The sequence below is a fragment of the Dasypus novemcinctus genome, chromosome 10 (genome assembly GCF_030445035.2).
Source record: "Dasypus novemcinctus isolate mDasNov1 chromosome 10, mDasNov1.1.hap2, whole genome shotgun sequence".
NCBI classification, from domain to species: Eukaryota; Metazoa; Chordata; class Mammalia; order Cingulata; family Dasypodidae; genus Dasypus; species Dasypus novemcinctus.
The window spans coordinates 76,159,917-76,181,974 of NC_080682.1; the positions used below are offsets into that span (position 1 = coordinate 76,159,917).

At 51.1% G+C, this 22,058-nt stretch overlaps 1 protein-coding gene across 6 annotated transcripts in view; it reads left to right on the forward strand.

Moving 5' to 3' along the window:
- Window positions 1–22,058, forward strand: part of USH1C (USH1 protein network component harmonin) — a 55,082-nt gene that overhangs the window by 547 nt on the left and 32,477 nt on the right. For 2 of the 6 annotated variants that reach the window (XM_071218156.1, XM_071218154.1), the window contains exons 1-9: window positions 13,268–13,451; window positions 13,837–13,904; window positions 15,771–15,914; window positions 16,025–16,163; window positions 19,856–19,964; window positions 20,086–20,110; window positions 20,306–20,363; window positions 20,652–20,746; window positions 21,689–21,773. In XM_071218156.1, the coding sequence (XP_071074257.1) occupies window positions 13,383–13,451; window positions 13,837–13,904; window positions 15,771–15,914; window positions 16,025–16,163; window positions 19,856–19,964; window positions 20,086–20,110; window positions 20,306–20,363; window positions 20,652–20,746; window positions 21,689–21,773 (792 nt within the window). In that variant the 5' untranslated portion in view covers window positions 13,268–13,382. Of the gene's footprint in view, window positions 1–13,259; window positions 13,452–13,836; window positions 13,905–15,770; window positions 15,915–16,024; window positions 16,164–19,855; window positions 19,965–20,085; window positions 20,111–20,305; window positions 20,364–20,651; window positions 20,747–21,688; window positions 21,774–22,058 lie in introns of those variants that run through there. The other 4 variants (XM_071218157.1, XM_071218153.1, XM_058305666.2 and 1 more) reach the window with 4 other exon arrangements.

The following is a 22,058-nucleotide window of genomic DNA, read 5'->3' on the forward strand; positions in this document are numbered from 1 at the left end:
CTCCTCTACCCTTTCACCTCAAAACAGGAGTTAGTCACCCTTCTGAGAGCCCCCTTCTTGTTTGAGGGCATTTCCTGGTGCTTGGGAAGCAGCTGAAGAACTGCTGTGACCAGGGGACAGCAGAGAGGAAGGGAGGCGGCACTGAGGATGGGAGGCCACAGGCAGGCCAGGTTCTGGGAGTCGGTCATCCTTCCGGCATGAGCTGGGCAGAGCCACACCTCCCCTGCTCTGTCCCCAGTGAGTGGTGTCATTGGTGGTCTGGGATGCTCAAAGATCGTCTCTGAAAGCAGCTGGATTTCTCGTTTCCAGAACTGTGCAGGATTCATGCAGGCCCTGAAGCCAGAGAGGATGACTGGAGGAGACCCAGCAGACAGCACCCCCCCACCCCCACCCCACGCACGCGCACACCAGGCCTTAGAATGCCTCGGAGTCTGGACGGTGAAAGCAGGGGTGGGCCACCCTGGGCCCCGAGGCCCCTCTAGAGCCAAAAGCTCATTCCAGGAACGGAGCTCAGGGAGGCAAAGCCTGGGTGATTAAGCCCTCCCTCCCCACAAGAGAGGCCCAGAAAAGCCCAAGGGGGCAGCCTGTGGGGAGCACAGGGGCTAAGGGCCAAGAGCTTGTGGCCAGGGAGTAAGTCATTCATTTAATAAATATGTTTTGAGCACCACTTTGTGCCAGACCCAGTCTGTGCATCTCAAATGGCTGGTGATGTGCGGGGAGGCAGACCCTCTGCTAGGGTGGCTGGGTGCTGAGTGCTGGGATCAAGGTTTGGTGGGGCACTGAGCACGCAGCTCATACAGGCAGGAGTCTCCTAGACCAAGACCTGTATCCCTGCTCCCCTGCTCCTGCCCCCAGTGGTGGGAAGTAGCTGGAAGTTCACGGAGAGCCTGGGGACTGGCAAAGAGCAAGGGGAGCATGAGGCAGTGCTTACCAGCACATCCTGTTGCAGAGGGACATGGTGGGGGGAATTTCAGCCACGGAAAGTGTTTGGTAAGTGTGGGTTTCAGGCGACCCACTTGGAAGGAGTCCAGCCTCCTGTTTTCCACCCCAAGACTAGGGATTGGATTTCACTTTCCTGCCCCTGGGCTGAAGGCAAAATCGTCCTCCTTTGCCTTCTCCCAGTAAGGTATCTCCCCTTTGCCTCTTTTGAGAGAATCAGCTCTCCAGGTCTGTCTTGGCCCCTGGGTTAGCCCCTCTTCCTTCTCCCCAGGCCGGGATCTGAAGGGCCTCAGGCCTCTGTGTTTCGGTTGCTGGGTTGCTCGGCTCTTCCTCATCACAAGAGTCATTACCTATTAATGCTGGTGTGCAGGCGGGGCAGGCGCCCTGCTGGGCTGGACTTTGTGCCCTGTGGCTTCAGAGGCAGCAGCTGCCTTCCCCTCCCAGGCTGGGGATCCTCTGCCAACTCCGGGACAGGGGCCACAACAGCCGAGAATAGAGATGGGGGCACACAGGCACGTTGGGTGAAATTGACAGCTTGCTGGTGATTGCTTTCAATGTGCTTTGGAAAAACTTACCCCCATGGGAATGGTTTGTAATCTCCGTCCTTAGTTATTGGGGGTGGAGTTTGAGGTTGTGTGGTATAATGGAAAGTGCTAATTTTGAGCAAGTTGCTGAACTTCTCTGTGCCTCAATTCTCTAATTTGTGAAATTAGGGTAATGATAGTATTTAACAAGGTTACCGTGCGAACTGAGTGAGATCTACATGTATGTAGGGAACTTAGAATAGAACTTGGCATTTAAACGAGTCCTCAGTGAATGCCTGCCGTTGTTGTTTATTACCTGGAGTTAGAACTGCGGCCAAAGCTCAACTCTCTTACTCACTGCAGTCAGACCTTGGACAAGGCACTTTATTTCCCTGAACTTCTCTTTAGTCAGCTGTGAAATAGGATTTGTAGTAATGATCTTACTGGACAGTTGGGAGGAAAGAAGAATTGAAGTTCTGGCTGCTCCTGGCAGGTAGCAATCATTCAGCTCCCGGCCAGTGGGCAGGCCCCTGCCTCAGAGCCTCTTGGTGGGTGAGCCAAGGAGCTCCAGGCCATTGGATGGAGTCTGCTCCCCTGGGCTTGTGCAGTCTCTCCAAGGCCACCAGCAGCATTAGCCTGCTCTTCTGGTAATGGCCTGGGGCCAGGACACCAAGGGGGAGGGGCAGTAGGTATGGGCACCCAGAGACCAAGGCCTCTCCCCTAGAGATCCAGCTTTTCGAAAGAGGCTGCCCATCTGCTCACAGTACTTGCACATTGCAGGAACTTGGTTACTCATTTGCTTAAAAAGTATTTATTGGCTGTTCAGCAGTCATACATTTATGGGTATCTGTGATGTACCCTGCCCTAGGCCAGGCATCTGGGGGTAATGTGGGGTAAATAATGCCAGAAAGAGCCCCTGTCACCCTCCTAGAGACCACCTTCCAGTGGGAAAGGCAATTAACAAGTAAACCGATAAAAGTATCATGTAATGCCAAGTAGAGATAAATGTGATGAAAATGCTAAACCAGAGTGAGGGTAGAGAGTGACAGAGTGGCACTTTATATAGGGTAGTCAGGGAGGGCCTCTCTGAGCAGGTGACATTTGAGCAGAGACCTGGAAGAAGTGAGGGAAGGAGCGTGGGGAATGTGAAAGAGCATTCCAGAAGAGAGAACAAATGCAAAGGCCCTGAAGCAAGTGTATGCTTGGCATGTTTAGGAGCAGCAAGTAGGATGGGGTGTCAGAGAGGAGCTATTGAAGTGGAGAACAGTGGAAGATGTGTCAGAGGGATCGCAAGGGCCTGATGGGCCATGGTCAGTACCTCAGATTTTGTTCTAAGTGGTAGTGATATGATCCAATTTACATTTAAAGGGGGTTGCTCTGGTTGCTGCGTAGACAACAGAATATGAGCGCCAAGAGTGGAAGGGGACAGCAGCCAGGAGGCTCCTACAGTAGCCCAGGCCAGAGCCAGGGGCTTGGAACAGGGTGAGAACGCTCAGACTCAGAATACATATTTAAGGTAGAATTGACAGGCTTTACTTACAGATTAGCTACAGAAGCAGAGATAGGGGCATAAAGGGCAAATCTAAGTTTTTTGGGGGGGAAGGAGCAGGCTTGGTGGGGATAGTTTCCACTCTTGCTGGGAACCAAGAGTTCCATTTTGAACATTTTAAGTTTGAGATGCCTTCTAGACCTTCAAGTAGAGAGGTGATTAGAAGGCCAGTGGTTGTAGGAGTCTGAAGATCAGGGGCAGGTCTGGGCCATAGATGAGCATTGGGAGACCTTGGGATATAAATTCTGTTCAAACCTCTGAGACTGATGAGGTCACCTTGGGACATAGTATAGATGGACAGAAAACCCAGGACAGAGCCTGGGGATACCCCAGGCTTTAAAGTAGAGAAAAAGGAGGAACAGCAGCAAGGAGGTCCAAGAACCATGATCGGGTCTGCAAGTACTGGGTCAGATGCTACAAACCAGCTGGCAAGGCAAGAGTCCCTTGAAAAGATGGGCAATAATAAAACCAGAGTCAAACCCAGTTCTACCTGGAATACGAAGGCTTGGAAAGCAATGTGACTGGATCCATTTATCTCACCAACTTTTATTGAGCAACATTTATCACCTGCTCTGTGCCAGGCACTGCACCAGCTGCTGAGGATATAGAATTTGGCTATTGGCAACATTCATAGTTAATTTTATTTTTTATTTAGTAGAGAGCACTTATTATTTACCAGGCACTGTTCTAAGCTCTTAATAATTACTAATAAATTTAATCCTCACAACAGTCCTTGAAGTAGTCCTTTTTTAGAGATGCGGAAACCCAAGCACAGAGAGGTGCAGGTCCAGTGGGGAAAGGGCTTGTTGGTTCCTGTCTGCCCCAACCCCTCACACTCACCCCACCCCCCAGACCTGCATCTGCACTGCACATGGTCTAGTGGGGACCCTGGTGGGTAAAGAGAAATGACCACAGAGCTTGGTGGGCACTGTCGTGAACTCAGAGTACAAAATGAATGGCTCTGCAGGCATGTCTTAGGATAGACGTGACCAAGGAGAGGTGGCTCTGGAGGGAGGGAGGAGTTCACGGGGAGGGGATACTGCTGTTACTGCCGCTGCTAGCAGCCAACATTTCACAGCGGCCAGGGTTGGGGCAGGAAGGAGGTGACTCATGGGAAGAGAGTTACATGAAGGGAGCATGCAAAGAGAGGGACAGGGATGTGTAACCAACAAGGCATGGTGTATTAGTCAGGGTTCTCTAGGGAAACAACTGTCAGGAGATACCTGTAAGTAGTGCGAGATTTTATAAAATTCTCTCATGTGACCATGGGGATGCACAAGTCCAGCTTCCACAGGGTAGGCTACAAACCAGGGGCTCCAATGAAGATCCTTGATGAATTCCCTGGAGATGCTGGCTATCTGAAGTAGAGAACTGGAAATTCTGTCTCTGGATGCTGAAATCACTTCCCCTTCTAAGACCTTCAACTGATTGGATGAGATGTCACTCATTGCTGACACAATCTCCTTAGTTGATTGTGGAATTAATCAGCCATCTGTGCAATCAACTCACTGATGATTAAAGTCCATGAAATGCCCTTGTATTACAATTAGCCCAGTGTTTCTTGACCAAACAACTGGGCAACATTACCTGGCCAAGTTGACACATTAGCCTAACCATCACAGTCCACCCTATGTTAATTTGGCAGCCATACTTAGTCTCTAAATAAAAACATTAACAGACATATGTATATATATATATTTCCACCTAACAGACATATGTATATATATATATTTCCATCTAACAATGTTCAACAGTCCTGTGTACAACTGGAAATGCACTAATTCCCTCCAGAATTGGGTTCAAGTCCTTGGGTAATATTCACTCTTAAACTTGACATCCTTAAATATTATGACATGAAACTAATACAACTTAGGTCATATGATAAGGAAAAAGGTTAGGGAAGAAAAATATTCTTTTTTATGTACATATACAAACATATTCATAACAAAACAAGGAAGAAATATTCATGACTATTACAGTCCCCCTTTTTGTAGCTGGTCATGTTGAAGTTCATATTTATCACTACCTTCTTCCAATACCTGTTCCATCTTCCTTTTACCCTCAGCAAGCACCTCAGCTGGCTGTGGTTCTGTGCCTGGTGGGGCGACCCAAACTTTCATTCCTGAAGATTCTGGGCCATTGTTACTCCTGTTTGGATTGGATTTTTGTAATTTTCCACTGACTTTAATCACAGAGCATGATAATACTGAGAAACACCCTAGGGGGTCTCCTGTATTTCAGGCTAACTATTCTTTACCTTCATTATGTAGATGCAGTCCTATTTCCCCTTGATGGTCAGGATCAATCACACCAGCTAGTACAGTAATTCCCTTCTTTGCCTGTTAATTCAGAGGCATGAGGAGCCCAAAGTAGCCAAGTAGCAGTCTTAACTTCCAATTCAATGGAATCGTTGTTGTGTTTCCTGGTGGAAGCACTCCTTTTGGAACTAAGACCTGTAGACCAGCAGAGCTTAAGGTTGCAGGGATAGGAAGCAAAAAACTTTCCTAGTAGATCAGTAGGGGTAATAGTGAGTGGTGCCACTCCCATATTCACCCCTTGATTCCTGGACCCATGAGTTCTAGCTATGGGAGAAACAGCACCATAGAACGGACACTGGTTTAGAGCATACACAACCTCCTGGAAAACATTGCCTCAGCTCTGCAAGGTATTGCCACCTATTTGGTGCCATTAATTGAGTCTTCAAAAGGCCATTCCACCATTCTATCAATCCAGCTGCTTCAGGATGATAAAGAACAAGGTAAGATCAATGAATTCCATGAGCATGTGTCCATTCCTGCACATTATTTGCTGGGAGGTGAGTTTCTTGATCAGAAGTAATGTTGTGTGGAATGGCTGTGGATAAGACATTTGGCAAGTTCCATGGGTGATAGTTTTGGAAGAAGCACTGTATGTTGGGAAGGCAAACCCATATGCAGAGTTTGTGTCTATTCCAATTGGAATGAATTGTTCTCCCTTCCATGATGGAACTGGTCCAAAGTAATCAACCTGCCACCAGGTAGCGGGCTGATACCTCAGGGAATGGTGCCATATTGGGGACTGAGTATGGGTCTCTGCTGTTGGCAGATTGGGTATTCAGCAGTAGCTATAGCCAAGTTGGCCTTGGAGAGGGGAAGTCCATGTTGCTGAGCCCACGCATAACCTCCGTCTCTACCACCATGGCCACTTTGTTCATGAGCCTATTGGGCATTGACAAGAATGGCTGGGGAGAAAGTCCCAGTGCTCGTCCAGAAAGGTCATCTTATCCACTTGATTATTAAAATCTCCCTCTGCTGAAGTCACCCTCTGGTGAGCATTCATGTGGGAAACAAATATTTTCATGTTTTATGCCCACTTAGAAAGGTCTATTCACATACCTCTTCCTCAGACCTCTTTGTCACCAATTTTCCAATCATGTTTCTTCCAAGTTCCTGATCATCCAGCCAAACCATTGGCAATAGCCATGAATCAGTGTACAAATGCACCTCTGGCCATTTCTCCTTCCAAGCAAAATGAACAACCAGGTGCACTGTTCCAAGGTCTGCCCACTGGGAGGATTTGCCCTCACCACTATCCTTAAGGTACTTCCCAGAAAGGGGCAGCAGTGCTGCACCTGTCCACTTTGGGATGGTACCTGCATATCATGCAGAACTATCTGTAAACCAGTCCTGAGTTGTTTCTTCCTCAGACAACTGATTGTAAGGAACTCTCCAAGAGCCATAGCTTTGGACTGGGAAAGAGAAGATAACGTGGCAGAAATCAGAGGAATATGTGTGGGAATGGATAGTAAAGGTATGGGATAATGGTGGAAGGAATATAAAGTTGGATCACACTGAATTTATTGATATGGGTCTACTAAGCCAAGATTCTGGATTCAATGCTTTAGCTCGGGAGGCCTCTGACTGGTGGACCACAGTGACATTTTGGAATTAATGTCACTTCTGAGCCAATGTCTACTAATCCTTGAAATCTGATCATTTCCTTTTACCCAATGCACAGTTACCGCAGTGAAATGTCATAGGTCTCTTTGTGGAAAGCTGGGAAGATTAACAGTATAAATTTTTGGCGGTTTAACAGAATCCTTCTCCAAGTGGACCTGGCCTTCCCCTCATTCAAGGGGTTCTGGGTCTGTAAACTGTCTTAAGTCTGGGAATTAATTAAGGGGCCGTGATTTTGTTTCTGTATTTCAAGTTAGGGTTTTGTTACCTTGACCTAGAATTCTGCCTGTATAGATCAAGTAGGAATTTAGTAGGATGCCCATCTATTTTATTACTAGGTACGCCATGATCTATTAGCCAATGCCACAGCTCTATGTGACTCAGACTCTTTTGATTGCTGCATTGAGTCTGCCTTTCACTGTAGCAGCCATGCCTACTTTGTTTTTGGTGATTAAGTGCTGCTACTTGGCTCTTGCCAACCTGAGACCCGATCATCCCCATAGTGTTTAAGGGTTCTAGTTCCATGACAGCATTTCCTACAGTAATATCTGTCCCACAAAGAAGAGCAACCTCGGGGCTCTTCAAGGAAGATGGCATCAGTCTTACAAACTGATTCCTCACAGTCCTGGTTAAAGGTGTGTCTTCTGGACATTCCTACAGTGAATGGACAGATCTTAAATGGTGACTCCACTCTAGCATTCCAGTCTCTCTAAGCGTTTGGATCCCCACATCTACAGAATACCAGAGTAAATCTGGCATCTCAGCCTCAGACATTCTAGGCCATCTTTTGGTCCCTGTTGCAACCAGCCACCCTAACAAACTGTTAGAGCCCTTTCTAACCTCTCGAGCTAAAGCACTGAATCCAAAATCTTGGCTTAGTAGACCCATATCAATAAATTCAGTGTGATCCAACTTTATATTCCTTCCACCATTATCCCATACCTTTACTATCCAGTCCCATACATATTCCTCTGATTTCTGTCTATATAAGTTGGAAAACTCACACAGTTCCTTTAGAGTATAGCATATATCCTCATAGGTCATACTTTGTACTTCACCTTTGGGGGCTTGTGGTGATTTTAGTATAGTTATAGGTCTGGAAGAGAAGAGGGATGGTGGAGGTGGGTAAGGAGAAGGAGTAGAAATGTCTTGTAAGCTACTGACTTCAGAGCATCTCTTTGCATTTTCCTCTGGTGAGACAGATTAATCTCTTTAGGTGGAGGCTGGATGGAAGACTCCTCAGGGCAGGGTAGATGTTGGGTGATGGTTTCTTCAGGTCAGGGAGGAGGTGGAGACTTCTCAGGGCACTCTCAAGATTAGGCTGTGCAGGCTTGAGTTTGTCTGGTACCCACCTCAGGGCAGAGAGGATGTCCGGACTTGTTGCTGTAGGCTGGAGACTGGGTGAAAAAGCTTCAGGTTTATCTGGCAAAGTCTCAGAAGAATTTAGGGTTTCATTGTCCCCACCAATATCATAATCAACCCATATATCTCGATCTCAATCCTCAGGGTTCTACTCCTTTCCATCAGTGCCCTCACTTTAACAGTAGACTCCCTGCAAGGTTGAGATTTTAGTTTCTGTTATAACTCTGCTACTCATACAATGAGACTCTGAGCCTGGTTTTTAAAGGTCTCAAGTCTGCAGCTGCACAAAACAAGATTTTCTTTGAGAGCACACATGGAAATTTTACATCATTATGTAGTGCTTAAGTTGCAAATTTGAAGCCTTTAGCTCATCCCTTTCTTTTGTAACTGATCCAGCATATTTAGGAACAGCCAGCTAACATAATTGTGCCTTTTAACTCCACAAAACTCCGTCAACGTGTTAACAGTCTTAGCCAGATCCTTGCCTCTTATAAATATGGAAGTAGTCATATCCAGTGGTGATTATTTTGCTTATCTCTATGGCCAACTGGCCACTCACACCACTGTCAGTGGCCTCTTGATTATTGGAAAGAGAGTCATTGCCTTTGAATCTAATCAGAGTAGAGAACCAATTGTAAAAGTTCCAGAACCAATTCAGAAATCCCATTTTTAAGGTTCTGTTTCTCAAGACTCCTCTCCTGGTACCAAGCTGTATTAGTCAGTGTTCTCTTGGGAAACAGAACTGATAGGAGATATCTGTAAGTATTATGAGATTTTTAAAAATTCTCTCACATGACCATGGGGATGCACAAGTCCAATTTCCACAGAGCGGGCTACAAACCAGAGGCTCCAATGAAGGTCCTTGATGAATTCCCAGGAGACTCTGTCTGTCTGAAGTAGACCTGGGAATTCTCTCTCTGCGCTAAAATCACTTCCCTTTATAAGGCCTTCAAGTGATTGGATGAGACATCACTCACTGCTGATGCAGTGCAATCCTTAGTTGATTGTAGATATAATCAGCCATCTATGCAATCAACTCACTGATCATCAAAATCTCTGAAATGCCCTTGTATTACCATTAGGCCAGTGTTGCTTGACCACACAACTGGGCAACATTACCTGGCCAAGTTGACACATTAGCTTAACAATTACAGATGGTTATCCACTGTTGGCTGGGTGCACATATGGAGTTGAAATTGCCTGATACGTGTGGTTAAATGTATGAGTTAAATGTGTGGTTCTGCTGGGTGGCTGTCTTGAAGGGCCAGGAAAGCAGGGAGATGAGGCTGGAGAGTCTCTAGGCCAAACCCATAATTCACCTCTGATGCCCAGACTAGGGTCCGGAATCTCGTGAAGGTTGAGGTGCAAGACACAGTCCTTCTTCCTTTACCTTGCCACCTCCTGCCCACCCCCAATGTCGGCTGACAGTACAGAGGCAGTTGACAGTCAACAGAGAATGCCAGGGCTGGAGGGGACCAGATACAAGTTGGGTAGGGATTGGAGGTGGGGTGGTGATGTGATAAACAGATCCCCAACAGCTGTCAACTGTAGTCCCTTTAGGCTTTTTGTGCCCAACATCCAAGAAGGATCCAAGAAAATGAAAATCTTTCTAAATCTAAAGTTTTTTTGGAGAAAGAAGACAATGGTATCTTGCATTTATTGTGTGCTCAATAAATGTGTTTTGAACAAGCACATACAAGACAGTTATATATCGTAAACAGATACCATGTGGTGGTTTGGAAGTCCCAGCTCTGCCACTTCTCTGAGACTCTGTTTCCACTTCTATAAAATGGAGCTAATAATACCCACCTTAGAGGGTTTATCTAAGTTTTAAGATAATATGTGTAAAGCTCTTCAGGCAGACATGGTGGACAGTCAGTCAGTACGTAGAGTCTGGTCAGAATAAGATGAGTCAGGCCAAAAAGGCGTTGAGCCACGAGGCAGGTAAGGAGCTGAGGGCTGGGCATAATCAGAAAAGAGTCTGGAAGGGGGAACATGGGCCTCATCTTAAATAAGGGCAGAGTTCAGATGGAGGGAGGGAGGACAGTGGGTGGGCCTGGGACATACTCTATTGTCATGAACTGGAATGAACTAAGAGGAGGTGTCCAGGAGGGCACAGCAGATGTATGCTGAAGGGCGATGAGAAGGTGGTGAAACAAGAGATGGAAGGAAGACTCTGAGTCTTTTTGGAGACATTTCTGGGCGGGGGGGTGTGCTGGGGGAGAGTAGATAATCAGAACTGCAACACTGCCTTGATTTGAGGGATCTGTGCAAGAACCATTTTCAACTTCTTGATGACTTATTATTTATATTCATATTTAAGAAGCATTCTACATACTCCAGATATGGTTTCCCAGCTTTTATAGTATTTAGATAATTTTTTAAATGGACAGGTAGGATTTATGGAAGTAGATGGGTCATTCAGAATGAAGATGGAGAGGGTCCGGTGTGTCCCAGGAAGGGTCTGTTTGGTTGCAATCAGAATTCTGCTTGGAATTTGAAGGAAATGACTTTGGAAAGGGGTTAGGGAAGGACTGGAGACCAGAGTGTGAGTGATCTAAACAGAGGAGAGTTGGTGGACATCAGACTGAAGTGCTGAACTCTCCAGGCTGCCTTGGAAGGGTACTGGTAGGATGTGATTCCTGGGTGGGGGCCTCAGGATACTGTGGTTAGCCTTGAAGGGTACCCAAAAGGGCCAGAAACAGACTTTTCTCCACCAAGACCTTCTCCAAGAGATCTGTGCTTAGCCCAGGAAAGACAGGAAAAAATTCTTGAACCTGAAGTTGGAAATTTCCTTGGTCTTCTATTCCAACTTTCCACCCAGTGCATAAGCACCATCTACCCAGGACAATCCATCACTTCTTAATCCTAATGATGCGGTAGAAGCATTTCTGCAGAGGGCTGGGAGAGAACTTCAGTCCTCGGGCTTCAGCCAATTAGAGATTCCCTCACCTATCCTTTTTCTCATGTAACCAAACATAACTAGAATTAGCTAGAAGTCCTTTGGTCTTCTTACTCCAACCAAGGAAAATGGGGTTTTCAGGCTCCCCTTGGAGAGCAGAACATCTGCTGTTCAAAGAGTCATTCAAAAGAAGTTCTGTTTTCTTGCTCTATGTGGACCAAACCAAAAGGTTTTCTGAACAGTGAAGAGGAAATGAGGATTAGAATTAAGGATAAACTTCCTAAAAACAAAGTGTTGGAAATTTTGGCCTAAAGGGACCTTGGGAGTATTTTTCCCCGGAAAGCTTGAGTCACACACTAAATGGTACAGTGGAAAGAGCGTAGAAATTTACTCTGCTTCTTATTGGCTATGGGACCTTGGGTGAGTTGACTTAACCTCTCTGAGCCTCAGTTTCCTCATCTGCTAAATGGTAGAGCTGGTGTGATAAATGAACAGAATAAATCCCGTGAAGAGCTCTTAGTGCCACCCCGCCGTGGCCCATGGGAGCTCTGCAAACCTTAACCCCTCCCCCCCCGCCCCGTTCCCATGATTCCCTCCCTCCCATCTGACTTGTATGAGTGTGCCGAGAGGCAGGGGGATGGACAAATTCATTCGGTACTTATTTTTTGACCATTTACATGTGCTAGGCATTAGGGAATTAGAACAAAACAGGCCCCACCCCTCCCCTCATGGTGTGTTCCATTTATGAAGAAGACAGGCAAACCAATATGCAAACTTTTAATTACAAGTTGTGATTGATGTAATGAAGGCATTGAAAAATCTCCGGCGTGCAGGCACACAGGGAAGGTGTTAAGTGATCCAGGAAGAGGGAACAGTGTATGCCAAGACCATGAGGCAGGAGAGCATTTAGTCTACAGGAGGACCTGCAAGTTGGCCAGGCAACTCGGGTAGTGTGTGGAAGGGCATGAGGCTGCACCTTGATAAGGCAAGGTAAGGAGTTTGGATTTGTATTTTAAGTGCAACGAGAAGCTATTAAGTAAGCAAGTGACATAATCTAATTTTTATATTTTAAAAAGTATTTCTCCTAGAAGAGTTGAGAACTTCCTCTGCTCAGATTCCTCTGTCATAGCCGAGTAGGGGCAGCCTAGTCCTGTCTCCGTGGGCCCTCACCCCTCTCAGGCGGGTCCTGGTGTAGTGGGCAGGAGCTTCCAGGCAGGGTCCTCATAGAGAGAGTCTCTTGGAAGTGTGTCCATTATGCAGAATGTGCAAGAGCCCGGGCTACCACCCTAAGATTTAGTACCACCCACTCCAGCAGATGCTTCCCTGCACCATCTGTGAGCTGGCTGAGAGCCCCCTAGTTGTCTGCAGAGGCAGGGGGCAGGCAGGAGTGCCCTTGCTGGAGCAGGTAGAGTGAACTCTGTAGTAACTGCCCAAGCCGTGAGCTGGTGAAGGGCAAGCGTCTCAGGCTATTCCTATCTTTTGTGAAATGTTCAGTCTGATTTTAGAGAGAAAGAGGGTACTTCCAGGTGGAGACCAGAAATTGGCATTCTGTGCTCCCTGCTCAGGTCAGAAATCCCAAGGGCTGGGCCCAGAATGTTCTCTCTGTGCCCCCAGTCCTCCGGAAGCCTTGAGCTGCATGCAGATAGAGGTAGGGGTGCTCCGGCCCTCGCCTGGGGACCAGCCAGGTGGGAACTCACAGCTTCCAGGGGCAGCTTCCCTCTGTGAGGGGCTCAGGGCCTCGGCTGTGCCACTGAAGCTGCAGGCTAGGGAGTGGTCCAGTGACCCCTCCAGCCCCCACCGCACCCTGTTCCTCAGTCTGGGCTGAAAGAAGAGTGTGGGGGTGCAATGGATGGAGACTCCCACACAGCTGACCCAGGGAGTGGAATTGAGGTCTCCTGGACCACCACGTGCCCTGGAGTGGAGCTGCTGATGAAAACAGCACTTGACCCGACCTTGGATCCCAATCATTGACGTCAGCAAAGTTGAAGTGATGTAACCTGACTCTCCCTCTGGGGGGGATGTGTAGGGGCCCGGGGAGGGCGAAAGAGTGGCCGGGAGGATGACTAGTGGACGGACTCAGGGCCATCCCAGCCGAGTCCAGGACAGGGCAGAGTTCCTCTGGCCTTTGGGTCTCCAAGGAGCTCAGTGGCAGGGTGCTTCCAGTGGGTGGGATGTGCTGTCTGAGTGAGCGGCCCAAGGCCTTTCTGAAAGCACTTGTCCGGCACTACAGCCACCACCAGGTAAGACAGCGGGCTATTTTCCTACAGGGGAGCTGACGCTGGCATTGCCACTTCTGGGCATGCAGTGACAGCCATGCGGGCGAGCGGCAGCCCAGCCCGGGGGGCACACCACCGTGACGCGGGGACTTGCCTGTGTGCGTGTGTGTGTTCATCCCACCTGGGGAGGGGCTCAACCTGGCCACGTCTGGATGTGCAAAGGTACCTCTGTGGCCACAGCGGGGTGGCCTGCAGGGGTCTGATGTTTTGGGGCTGAAGGGGCAGCCTGGCCCCTGACTTGTTCCTCTCTCACACCCCCAGGCCTGAGGAGATGCCGGGCAGTCCCCTCCCTGAGACCTGCTATGGGGGCGCTCAGCCTGGAGCTGTAATTCTGCCCTTGGTCTTCCAGGTGGATTTTCTGATTGAAAATGATGCAGAGAAGGACTATCTCTATGATGTGCTGCGGATGTACCACCAGTAAGTGTGCCGGGTCCAGCCCCCAGGGACCTCCCCGGGGACCTCTGTCTTCAGGGAGCCCGGGAAGGGCTGTTCTGGAACAGGAGGCTCTCTCTCCCCTGGGGAGCTCATGGGGGCAGCTTCTCCGTGCTCCTGGGAATCAAATGGACAGTCGATCATTTCAGAAAATTCTTTCAGCAAATACTTTGGCTTGGCTCTGTGCTGCGGAATGGGGAGACATTTGTGACCACGACAGCCCTCAGGTTGCTCACAGTCTGATGGGGGAAGGTGTCAAGCCGCCAGATGGGTTCAACAGAGCATGACGCATGCTGAGGCAGAGCAAGAAATGCCAGCTGGCCCAGCCCCTGAGTCCAGGGTCTAATCACCCCTTGTTTTTGTGTTCGTTCACTGAACATTGGTGTGCTTCTGTCACTTCCTGGGCACCAAGCTGATCCAGAAATGAGTAAGAGCCAATTGCTTTCCTGGAGTAACTCGAGGGGAGTGCAACAGATGCCACATATAAAAAAACCTGTGGCATACGTTACGATGCAATGACTGCTCAGTAGAGGCACAAGCAGCATGCTGCAGGGCTTTCCTCACTGCGTGGGAAGGACCAGGAAGGCTGGAGCTGGGCTTTGAAGGATAAGGATCTTGATCATTGAAGTGAAGGGCTTCCAGGCTAGGGATCAGCATGAGCAGAGATACAGAGGCATATAAATTCAGGGTATAAATGGAGAACAATAAGTGGGCCAGGGCAGTAGGACTTGGGGAGTACCCAGAGCCTATAACTAGCCACAAGGCTGGAGAAGTCCTCTGGAGACAGGTCAAGGAAGGTCCTGAGCCTGCCAATGAGAATGGACTTGGTCCCCCAGACACAGGGAGCCATGGAAGGGTTTTGAGAAGGGGAGTGTATTAGTCAGCTAAAGGGGTGCTGATGCAAAAGACCAGAAACTGGTTGGTTCTTATAAAGGGGATTTATTTGGGGTAGGAGCTTACAGATACCAGGTCATAAAGCATAAGTTACTTCCCTCACCACAGTCTATTTTCATGGGCTGGAGCAAGGTGGCTGACGATGTCTGCGAGGGTTCAGGCTTCCTGGGCTCCTCTCTTGCCAGGGCTTTCTTCTTTCCACCTTAGGGTTCCCCTCTTCCAGGGCTCCAGCTTAAGACTTTGGCCTCAAACTCCAACATCAAAAACCCCTAACACTGCCTCTGCCATGCCTTTTATCTGTGAGTCTCTACCCACCAAGGGGCAGGGACTCAACACCCTAATGACATGGCCCAATCGATAACTTAATCACGCCCAGGTACAGACCAGATTACAAACATAATCCAATATCAGTTTTTGGAATTCATAACCATATCAAACTGCTACAGGGAGCGACTTATATTTAGAAAAGTTTAGATGAGAGTGAGCAAGGCAGCAGGAAGCTGGGGAAGTGCAGGCCAGAACTGCTGCAGGTCTGAACAGAGCGAAGGAGACGTGAGCGACACTGGGAGTGTAGAGTTTACAGAACTTGGCAGCAGAAGTGGAGATGAGGGTACGAGAGGGGTGTCAACATCTCACACAGAGCCTTCCTGTCTAGAATGATCCTGGGCTTCAGAATTAGGCAGAGCTGAGCTTGGATCCCGGCTCGATTTCATCTGCAAAATGGGTCAACAGTGCTGTGTCGCTAGATTCCTTGTGACACTTCTATGAGAAAACAAAGCTTTCCCAAGGCCGCTGGCCCAGTATTAGGGGCTCTGGGCTTTTCAGGAATATTCTCCCCAAGAGACAAATCGGGGTTCCTAGGCCTGGGCCCAGCGGTGAGGACTCAGGCTGGGAATCCATGGGTCCCGGGGATCCCGGCCGGGGACGAGGCTCCAGGCACCCGCTGTGTCTCGGCAGGACCATGGACGTGGTTGTGCTGGTGGGAGACCTGAAGCTGGTCATCAACGAGCCCAGCCGCCTGCCGCTGTTTGACGCCATCCGGCCCCTGATCCCGCTGAAGCACCAGGTGGAGTACGACCAGCTGACGCCCCGGCGCTCCAGGTGCGGGGGGAGCCTCCAGGCTCGAGGGGCAGGGTCCCCCGCTGGTGCGCAGGGCAGAGCTGGCAGCCAGGCCTGAGTCTGGCCCTGACCGGCCTCTCCTCCCACGGCAGGAAGCTGAAGGAGGTGCGTCTGGACCGCCTGCACCCCGAGGGCCTCGGCCTCAGCGTGCGCGGGGGCCTTGAGTTTGGCTGTGGTCTTTTTATCTCCCACCTCATCAAAGGCGGTCAGGCAGACAGCGTCGGGCTCCAGGTGAGTGAGTGGACCTGGGGGGCCGAGGGCGGGCCCCACTCACGGGCCGGGCTGTGTCACTAAGTGGTCACCCCACTTTTCTGAGCCTTCGGCAGAGGAAGGGTCTGGCATTTCCTGCCAGGGTTAACAGACCTGTGGAAATTAGGCTGCAGGCATTGCGTATTTTCTTGAGTCAAGCTGGGAAACTGGCTGACCCCTCCTCCCAGCTGCTGCTGCTGCACCTTGCCCACCCCCCCACTTCCCTAAGCAGGAGTGTAATTACGTCCTGGCACCAGAATCACTGGACATGCAGCCTTTCCCCAGAAGGGAGAAGGAAAGCACAGTGCAGCGTGCTGCTCGGGAGCACAGACTCTGGAGCCGGCCTGCGCGGGTTCCAGTCCTGGTGTGGCTATTCATTAGCTGTGTGACTTGGGTGAAATTGCTTAACCCCTGCACCTCAGCATCCTCAGCTGTTAAGTGGGGATGGTGATAATACTGCCCACCTCATCAGGTTGTTGTGAGGAATCGATGAATTACTCTTACAATGTGCCCGTGATGGTGCCTGGCGCAGAAGTGCTGCATGTGTGTTAGGTAAGCAAAGGGAGGCCGATTTTCTGAACCTCTCTAATGTGGCAGGTCTTGCTCACAGCCAGGTCTCCACTATATGTGGCCCATGGTTCCTCCCCTTTTGACCGAGTTGTTAACAAAGGCTCAGGGACTTGGCTAGAGTCACACAGCCAGAAAGTGGCAGAGTCAGGATCTGAACCCAGGTCTCTTGACTGCCAAGCCCAGGGCTCTCTCTTCAGCCCTCCAGGTGCCTCTCCCTTTGGGTCCCCACACAGAGATGGGCAGACTGCCAGGTCTCACTCCTCCCAGGGCTCAGAGCCGTTTTTGTGTGTCCAGATTAAGGGAGACTCTGGCCCCCCGCCCCTCTGAGCTTCCAGCACATTCGTTATCAACAATCCCATCTGGGCTGCCAAGGCAGGGGCTTCAGGGGGCTGGAGGGTAAGGGTACAAGACGCCGCAGAGTGGGCAGTGGAAACGGAGCTGACAGACATCGCTTTGTTCTAAATCCCTGTCTCACGGCTCACTGGTGGCGGATGAAATTTCAGCCCCTTCATTATTCCCTTCCACTGCGGCACATTTTCCAGCCCAGAAACGCAGTCAGAGAAAAAGCATAATGAGCTCCTCTCTTGGCGCCAGTGGAGGCCCTCTGTTTTCCAGGGCTAGCACTCCTTCTAGGACAGGCATTTCCCAACCGTGCCTCGATGATTGGGGGCATCGGGATTTTTTACTGAAACTTAGAGTTTCACTCTCCTGGTTGTTTCTCAGGCTTAGAAATGATCGAGCCTCTCCCAGGCTCGTCACTCCTTTGTGCCTCTGTCTCTCTCAGAGCATCATATCACTGTGGCCCTTGCACAAAGAGCTTTTGCAGGGATCCACATGGGAGCCAGAGGGAGAGGAAAGCTGATCCCACAACCTGAGCCACGGGTGATATGGGAATCATCCTGATTGGGGCCCTGGGCAGATTTTCTTTAGGAACAAGACAAGAAACTTTGCTCAGAGGAGCTTGGGGAAAAAAACGTCTGCATCCATTGGCCTGACCGAGGTCCATGTTTCTGGGGAGATCTCATGCCTGAGGGTAACTGGGAAAGGATTCTGGAAGGCAGGGGCTGAGCAGGTGCAAGACACAGCCTGGGTGGGCGCAAGGGCCTGCCCTGATTTGATCTTTGAGTCTGGGCCCTGGGCAGGGGGCTTGGGCCCTCCATTCCTGGGCTCTACCCTCTGTGTTGCTCTGCTGGAGGCATTTTTTATCTTTTTCGAGTGTATCATGTCCTAACCTACTCCCCCTGTCCTGCCGTACAGCTTGCTTGCCCTGAGTCTAGAGCTGGAGAGCGGTTCTTCTGCCTTAGCTGTCTCAGTTGTGAGATGGACAGAGTAAGCCCCGCCTTTCCTATGGGACCCGAGGCTCTGACAGGTGCAAGGATCCAGAGAGGGCAGGAAGCAGGGAGTCACAGCCAGGTTTGGCACGGCGCCCTTCTTTTCTGTTTCCAGACACCCAAGCGACAACGCTTCAGAGTCAGGAAGACCTGACTTCAAATCCCAGCAGCCCTGTTGACGAGCTGGGTGACCTTGGGCAAGTCACTTCACCTCTCTGAGCCTTGGTTTCCCCCTCTGATCTACAGGGACACAAACTTTTGCCCTGCAGGGTTGTTGTGAAAAGTAGGTCCCGGAGGCTGATGGTGGCGGGAGTGTGCTTGGGTCTTCTTACATCAGATGCCCCCAGAAACCTGGGGAGCCCTTTAGCAAGCCCCTTCCCCTGGCAGCTTCTGGAGCCCTCCGCCACTCCTGCCAGGCCCCTGACAAGATCTGGGTCTGTGTCCTAGGGGGCAATAGCCAGACAGTGACTCTGAGGGGTACAGTAGAGGGTGGGAGTTGGCCTAACGGACCCCTCTGAGGCTGTTTGCCCGCCAGTCCCCCAGAGCCAAGCTGCATTCCCCACACATTCTTTGCCCTCCAGCCCCTGGAGGAACAGCACGCATGGTTTGTGGTAAGCCCCCAGCCCATGACTGGAGATGGCATCTGGGACCCAGGCCTGGCTCTGCAGAGCTGGCTGAGTGGCCGTGGGCAGGGCGTCAGCTCGCTGGGGCTCAGGCTCGGTGATCTCCGAGGGTCCTTCCAGCCCTGCAGTGGTCAAACGAGGAGCGTCAGGGTAGATCCCCAGGGCCGAAGGGCCCCGAGGAGCCAAAGGCCTCGTCCGGCAGGGGCCAGCTCTCCGTGGACCTGCATACAGGACTGGCCCGCAGGCCCCTGAGCGCCTTCTCCACCCTGCCCCGATTTCTCCCAGTCTGCTCCAGCCTTAGTCCTGAGTAAAGGGATCCAAGCAGAGTGTTTCGGGTTCAGGCCCACCTGACTATAACAATAGCAGCTATTTATTGAGCACACATTGTGTGCCAGGCACTGCCTAGATTAGCCCTTTATGTGCATAATCTCATTTAATTCTCACGGCAACCTCATTATTTTCCCCCATTTTATAAATGAGGAAAACGGAGGCTCACAAGGTTCAAGAGACTTCCCCAAGGCTACGTAGCTAATGAGAATAAAAGCAGCGATTTGAATCCAGGACATCTGATGCCAAAGCCCTGTGCTAATTTTCTATTCTTTGCTTGCTCCTGGGGTAGGCGTTCAGAGGTCAGAGCTGGGTCAGTTAAAATGTTCATCGAGTTTCCCTAGAGTGGAAAAAAAGAGATCGTGTGTGGGTGATGTGAGCTCGGGCCAGCAGTCACGGGAGTTCCCCACGCCGACTCAGTTTACAGAGACGAGGCAGCCTGCTTCTGAGTCGGGGTGGGACAAAGGTCAGGGAAGAGCTGCCTGAAGCTGGTTAAGGGTCACTCTGCGGGGATTCAGAACCTGCTGGAGCCCAGTGGGGTAAAAGGGGCCCAGAGTCCTGAGTTCTACTCCCAGCTCACCTCCCCACCCCCCGTCTGCAAAATGGGGCCGGGAGACTGCTTGGAAGTGCCATCTCTCCTGGGACCTTCCGGCCGATGGCGGGGGTTGACTGTGACAAGGCACTAGCGCACAATCAGGGTTCACTCTGGGAAGCATGGCTGTCACCGCCCGTCCCAGAAAGTGAGTCCGGAGCATCTGGTGGGGAGCCTGCCCACTGTGGAACTCCCTCAAGCTCCCGCTCACCGCCTCTGTCTGTGGCCAAGGTAGGGGACGAGATCGTCCGGATCAATGGCTATTCCATCTCCTCCTGCACCCACGAGGAGGTCATCAACCTCATCCACACCAAGAAGACTGTGTCCATCAAAGTGAGACGTGAGTGCGGAGGCCCGAGGGCAGGGGGAGGGGATGGTGGGCTGGGGTGGGCGGCAGGGGCACCCAGCTCCGGTGGGGGAGGGCAGAGGAGCCGTCCTGACCCCGTGCCTTTCTCCCACAGACATCGGCCTGATCCCCGTGAAGAGGTGAGCACCACCCACCCTCCCCAGGCCCTCTTCTCTGGGGCTCAGAGTCCTGGCGTCCGCTGCAGGGTCTTGGCCCCATCCGCAGGCATCACAGCTCCCAGGCCGGAGGTGGCCGGCAGCTCCCGATGCGGCAGGGGCCTGTCCCCTCCAACGTCTCTCCCTCGTAACCCTCCTTACCTTCTTCCTTCCTGTCAGCTCTCCTGATGAGCCCCTGAAATGGCAGTACGTGGATCAGTTTGTATCAGAGTCTGGGGTAAGGGCTGGGGCCACCTCTGATGGGGTCTGTGTGGGGGTGTCTCCAAGGAGGGGTGCTGGTCCTGAAGGGAGGGCTTGCTCCGGGGATGCGCCCTCTGGGAGAGCCAAGAGCAGCTCCCGGAATGCTACCGTGGGGCTCCTCCTCCCCGGGGACAGAACACTGACCAGGTCTGTGTGGGTTCAGCAGCGCTGGCCCCAAATGCCTCAAGCGCTCCTGCAGGCCTTGGGAGCTGGAGGCCACGTCCCTGCGTGTGGACACGGGGCGCTGCTTCTCTCTCTCCTCCAGGGCCGACAGGGCAGCCTGGGCTCCCCTGGGAGCCAGGAAAACAAGGAGAAGAAGGTCTTCATCAGCCTGGTGGGCTCGCGGGGCCTTGGCTGCAGGTGGGTGGCCGGAAGAGCCTGGTGGGCCCCCAAGTCCTCCCCCCTCTCCCTGCTGCTCCCAAGGAGACACTGTCCACCGGTGACGTGACTTATCCACCAGTGGTGACACTTCTTGGTGCCCGACTTTCCCTCTGAGCTTGCAGGTGCTGCAGTCACTCAGATCTGAGTCCCAGCCCCTGCTCTACCCTTTATGAGCTCTAACACCTCAGGCTAGTTACCTAACCACTCTGACCCTCAGTTTCTCCCTCTAAATGGGAGATGATAATACCCACATCACTCTTTCCTATTTACTGATTACCTGTGTGCCAAGATCACAGCCTAATATGGAAGCCAACAAGATAAATGCTCACAGTATAGGGTAACAGGGACAATAATGGAGCTTTAGGTTTCCTCTCCTGGGCCATCTCTCATGTAGTGCCTGCCTGGGTCCTGCTTGAAAAGGACCCTGAGCCTCTATCCAGGTTTGGAGGGGAAAGTGCTGGGATGTCTGCTGCAGATCTGGAAAGGGAGAAGGATGGTCCGAGTGCCATCCTTGCTCAAGGTGTTTTAGGGAGCACCGAGAAGGGAGCAACTGGCTTGGTCTTGGGAAAGGATAAAGGGTTTCATGGAAATCTTGTAGAGGAGAACACATTTGAGCCTTAAGGAATGAATAGGAAATTGCTAGAAAGAGATGAGACAGCACATATTGGGTGAGTGGCTGGGTAGGGGAAATGACAAGGCTCTTGCCCAGGGCAACAGTTTAGATGAGGCTGGAGATGCAGGCAGTGGAGGGCTTTGGGTCCTGAGTTCAGGACGTGGCCTGTTCCTGAGGGGCTGGAGCACTGGGCCCCATGTGGGCCCTTGGGAGCCCAGGCAGAGGAGGCAGGACGTTGAGGACAAGCAGGCACTGCAGGGGACGAGCAGCTAGGGCAGCCTTCACCCATGTTTCCCATCTCCCCTAAGCATTTCCAGCGGCCCCGTCCAGAAACCTGGAATCTTCATCAGCCACGTGAAGCCTGGCTCCCTGTCTGCCGAGGTGGGGCTGGAGGTGAGTGACCCTGGGCCGGCCGCAGTGGGCCCCGGTGGGGTGCAGGGTCACACTGTGATCACACAGCAATGGGGCTCCTGCTTCCCATACAGCCCTCTCTCTGCCATCACTGGCTGATGGTTCCTACCTGCCCCCCAAGGAAGGCTTCACGGAGGGGGTGACACTTGACCACCACCTCCTGCCTGAGAGTGGTCCTGATCATGGAGCAGAGTAATAATAATCAGAAACTTGACATTCAAGGAGTGCTTACCTGGGTCAGATTGTCCTAAGCCCTTAAGCTTTACA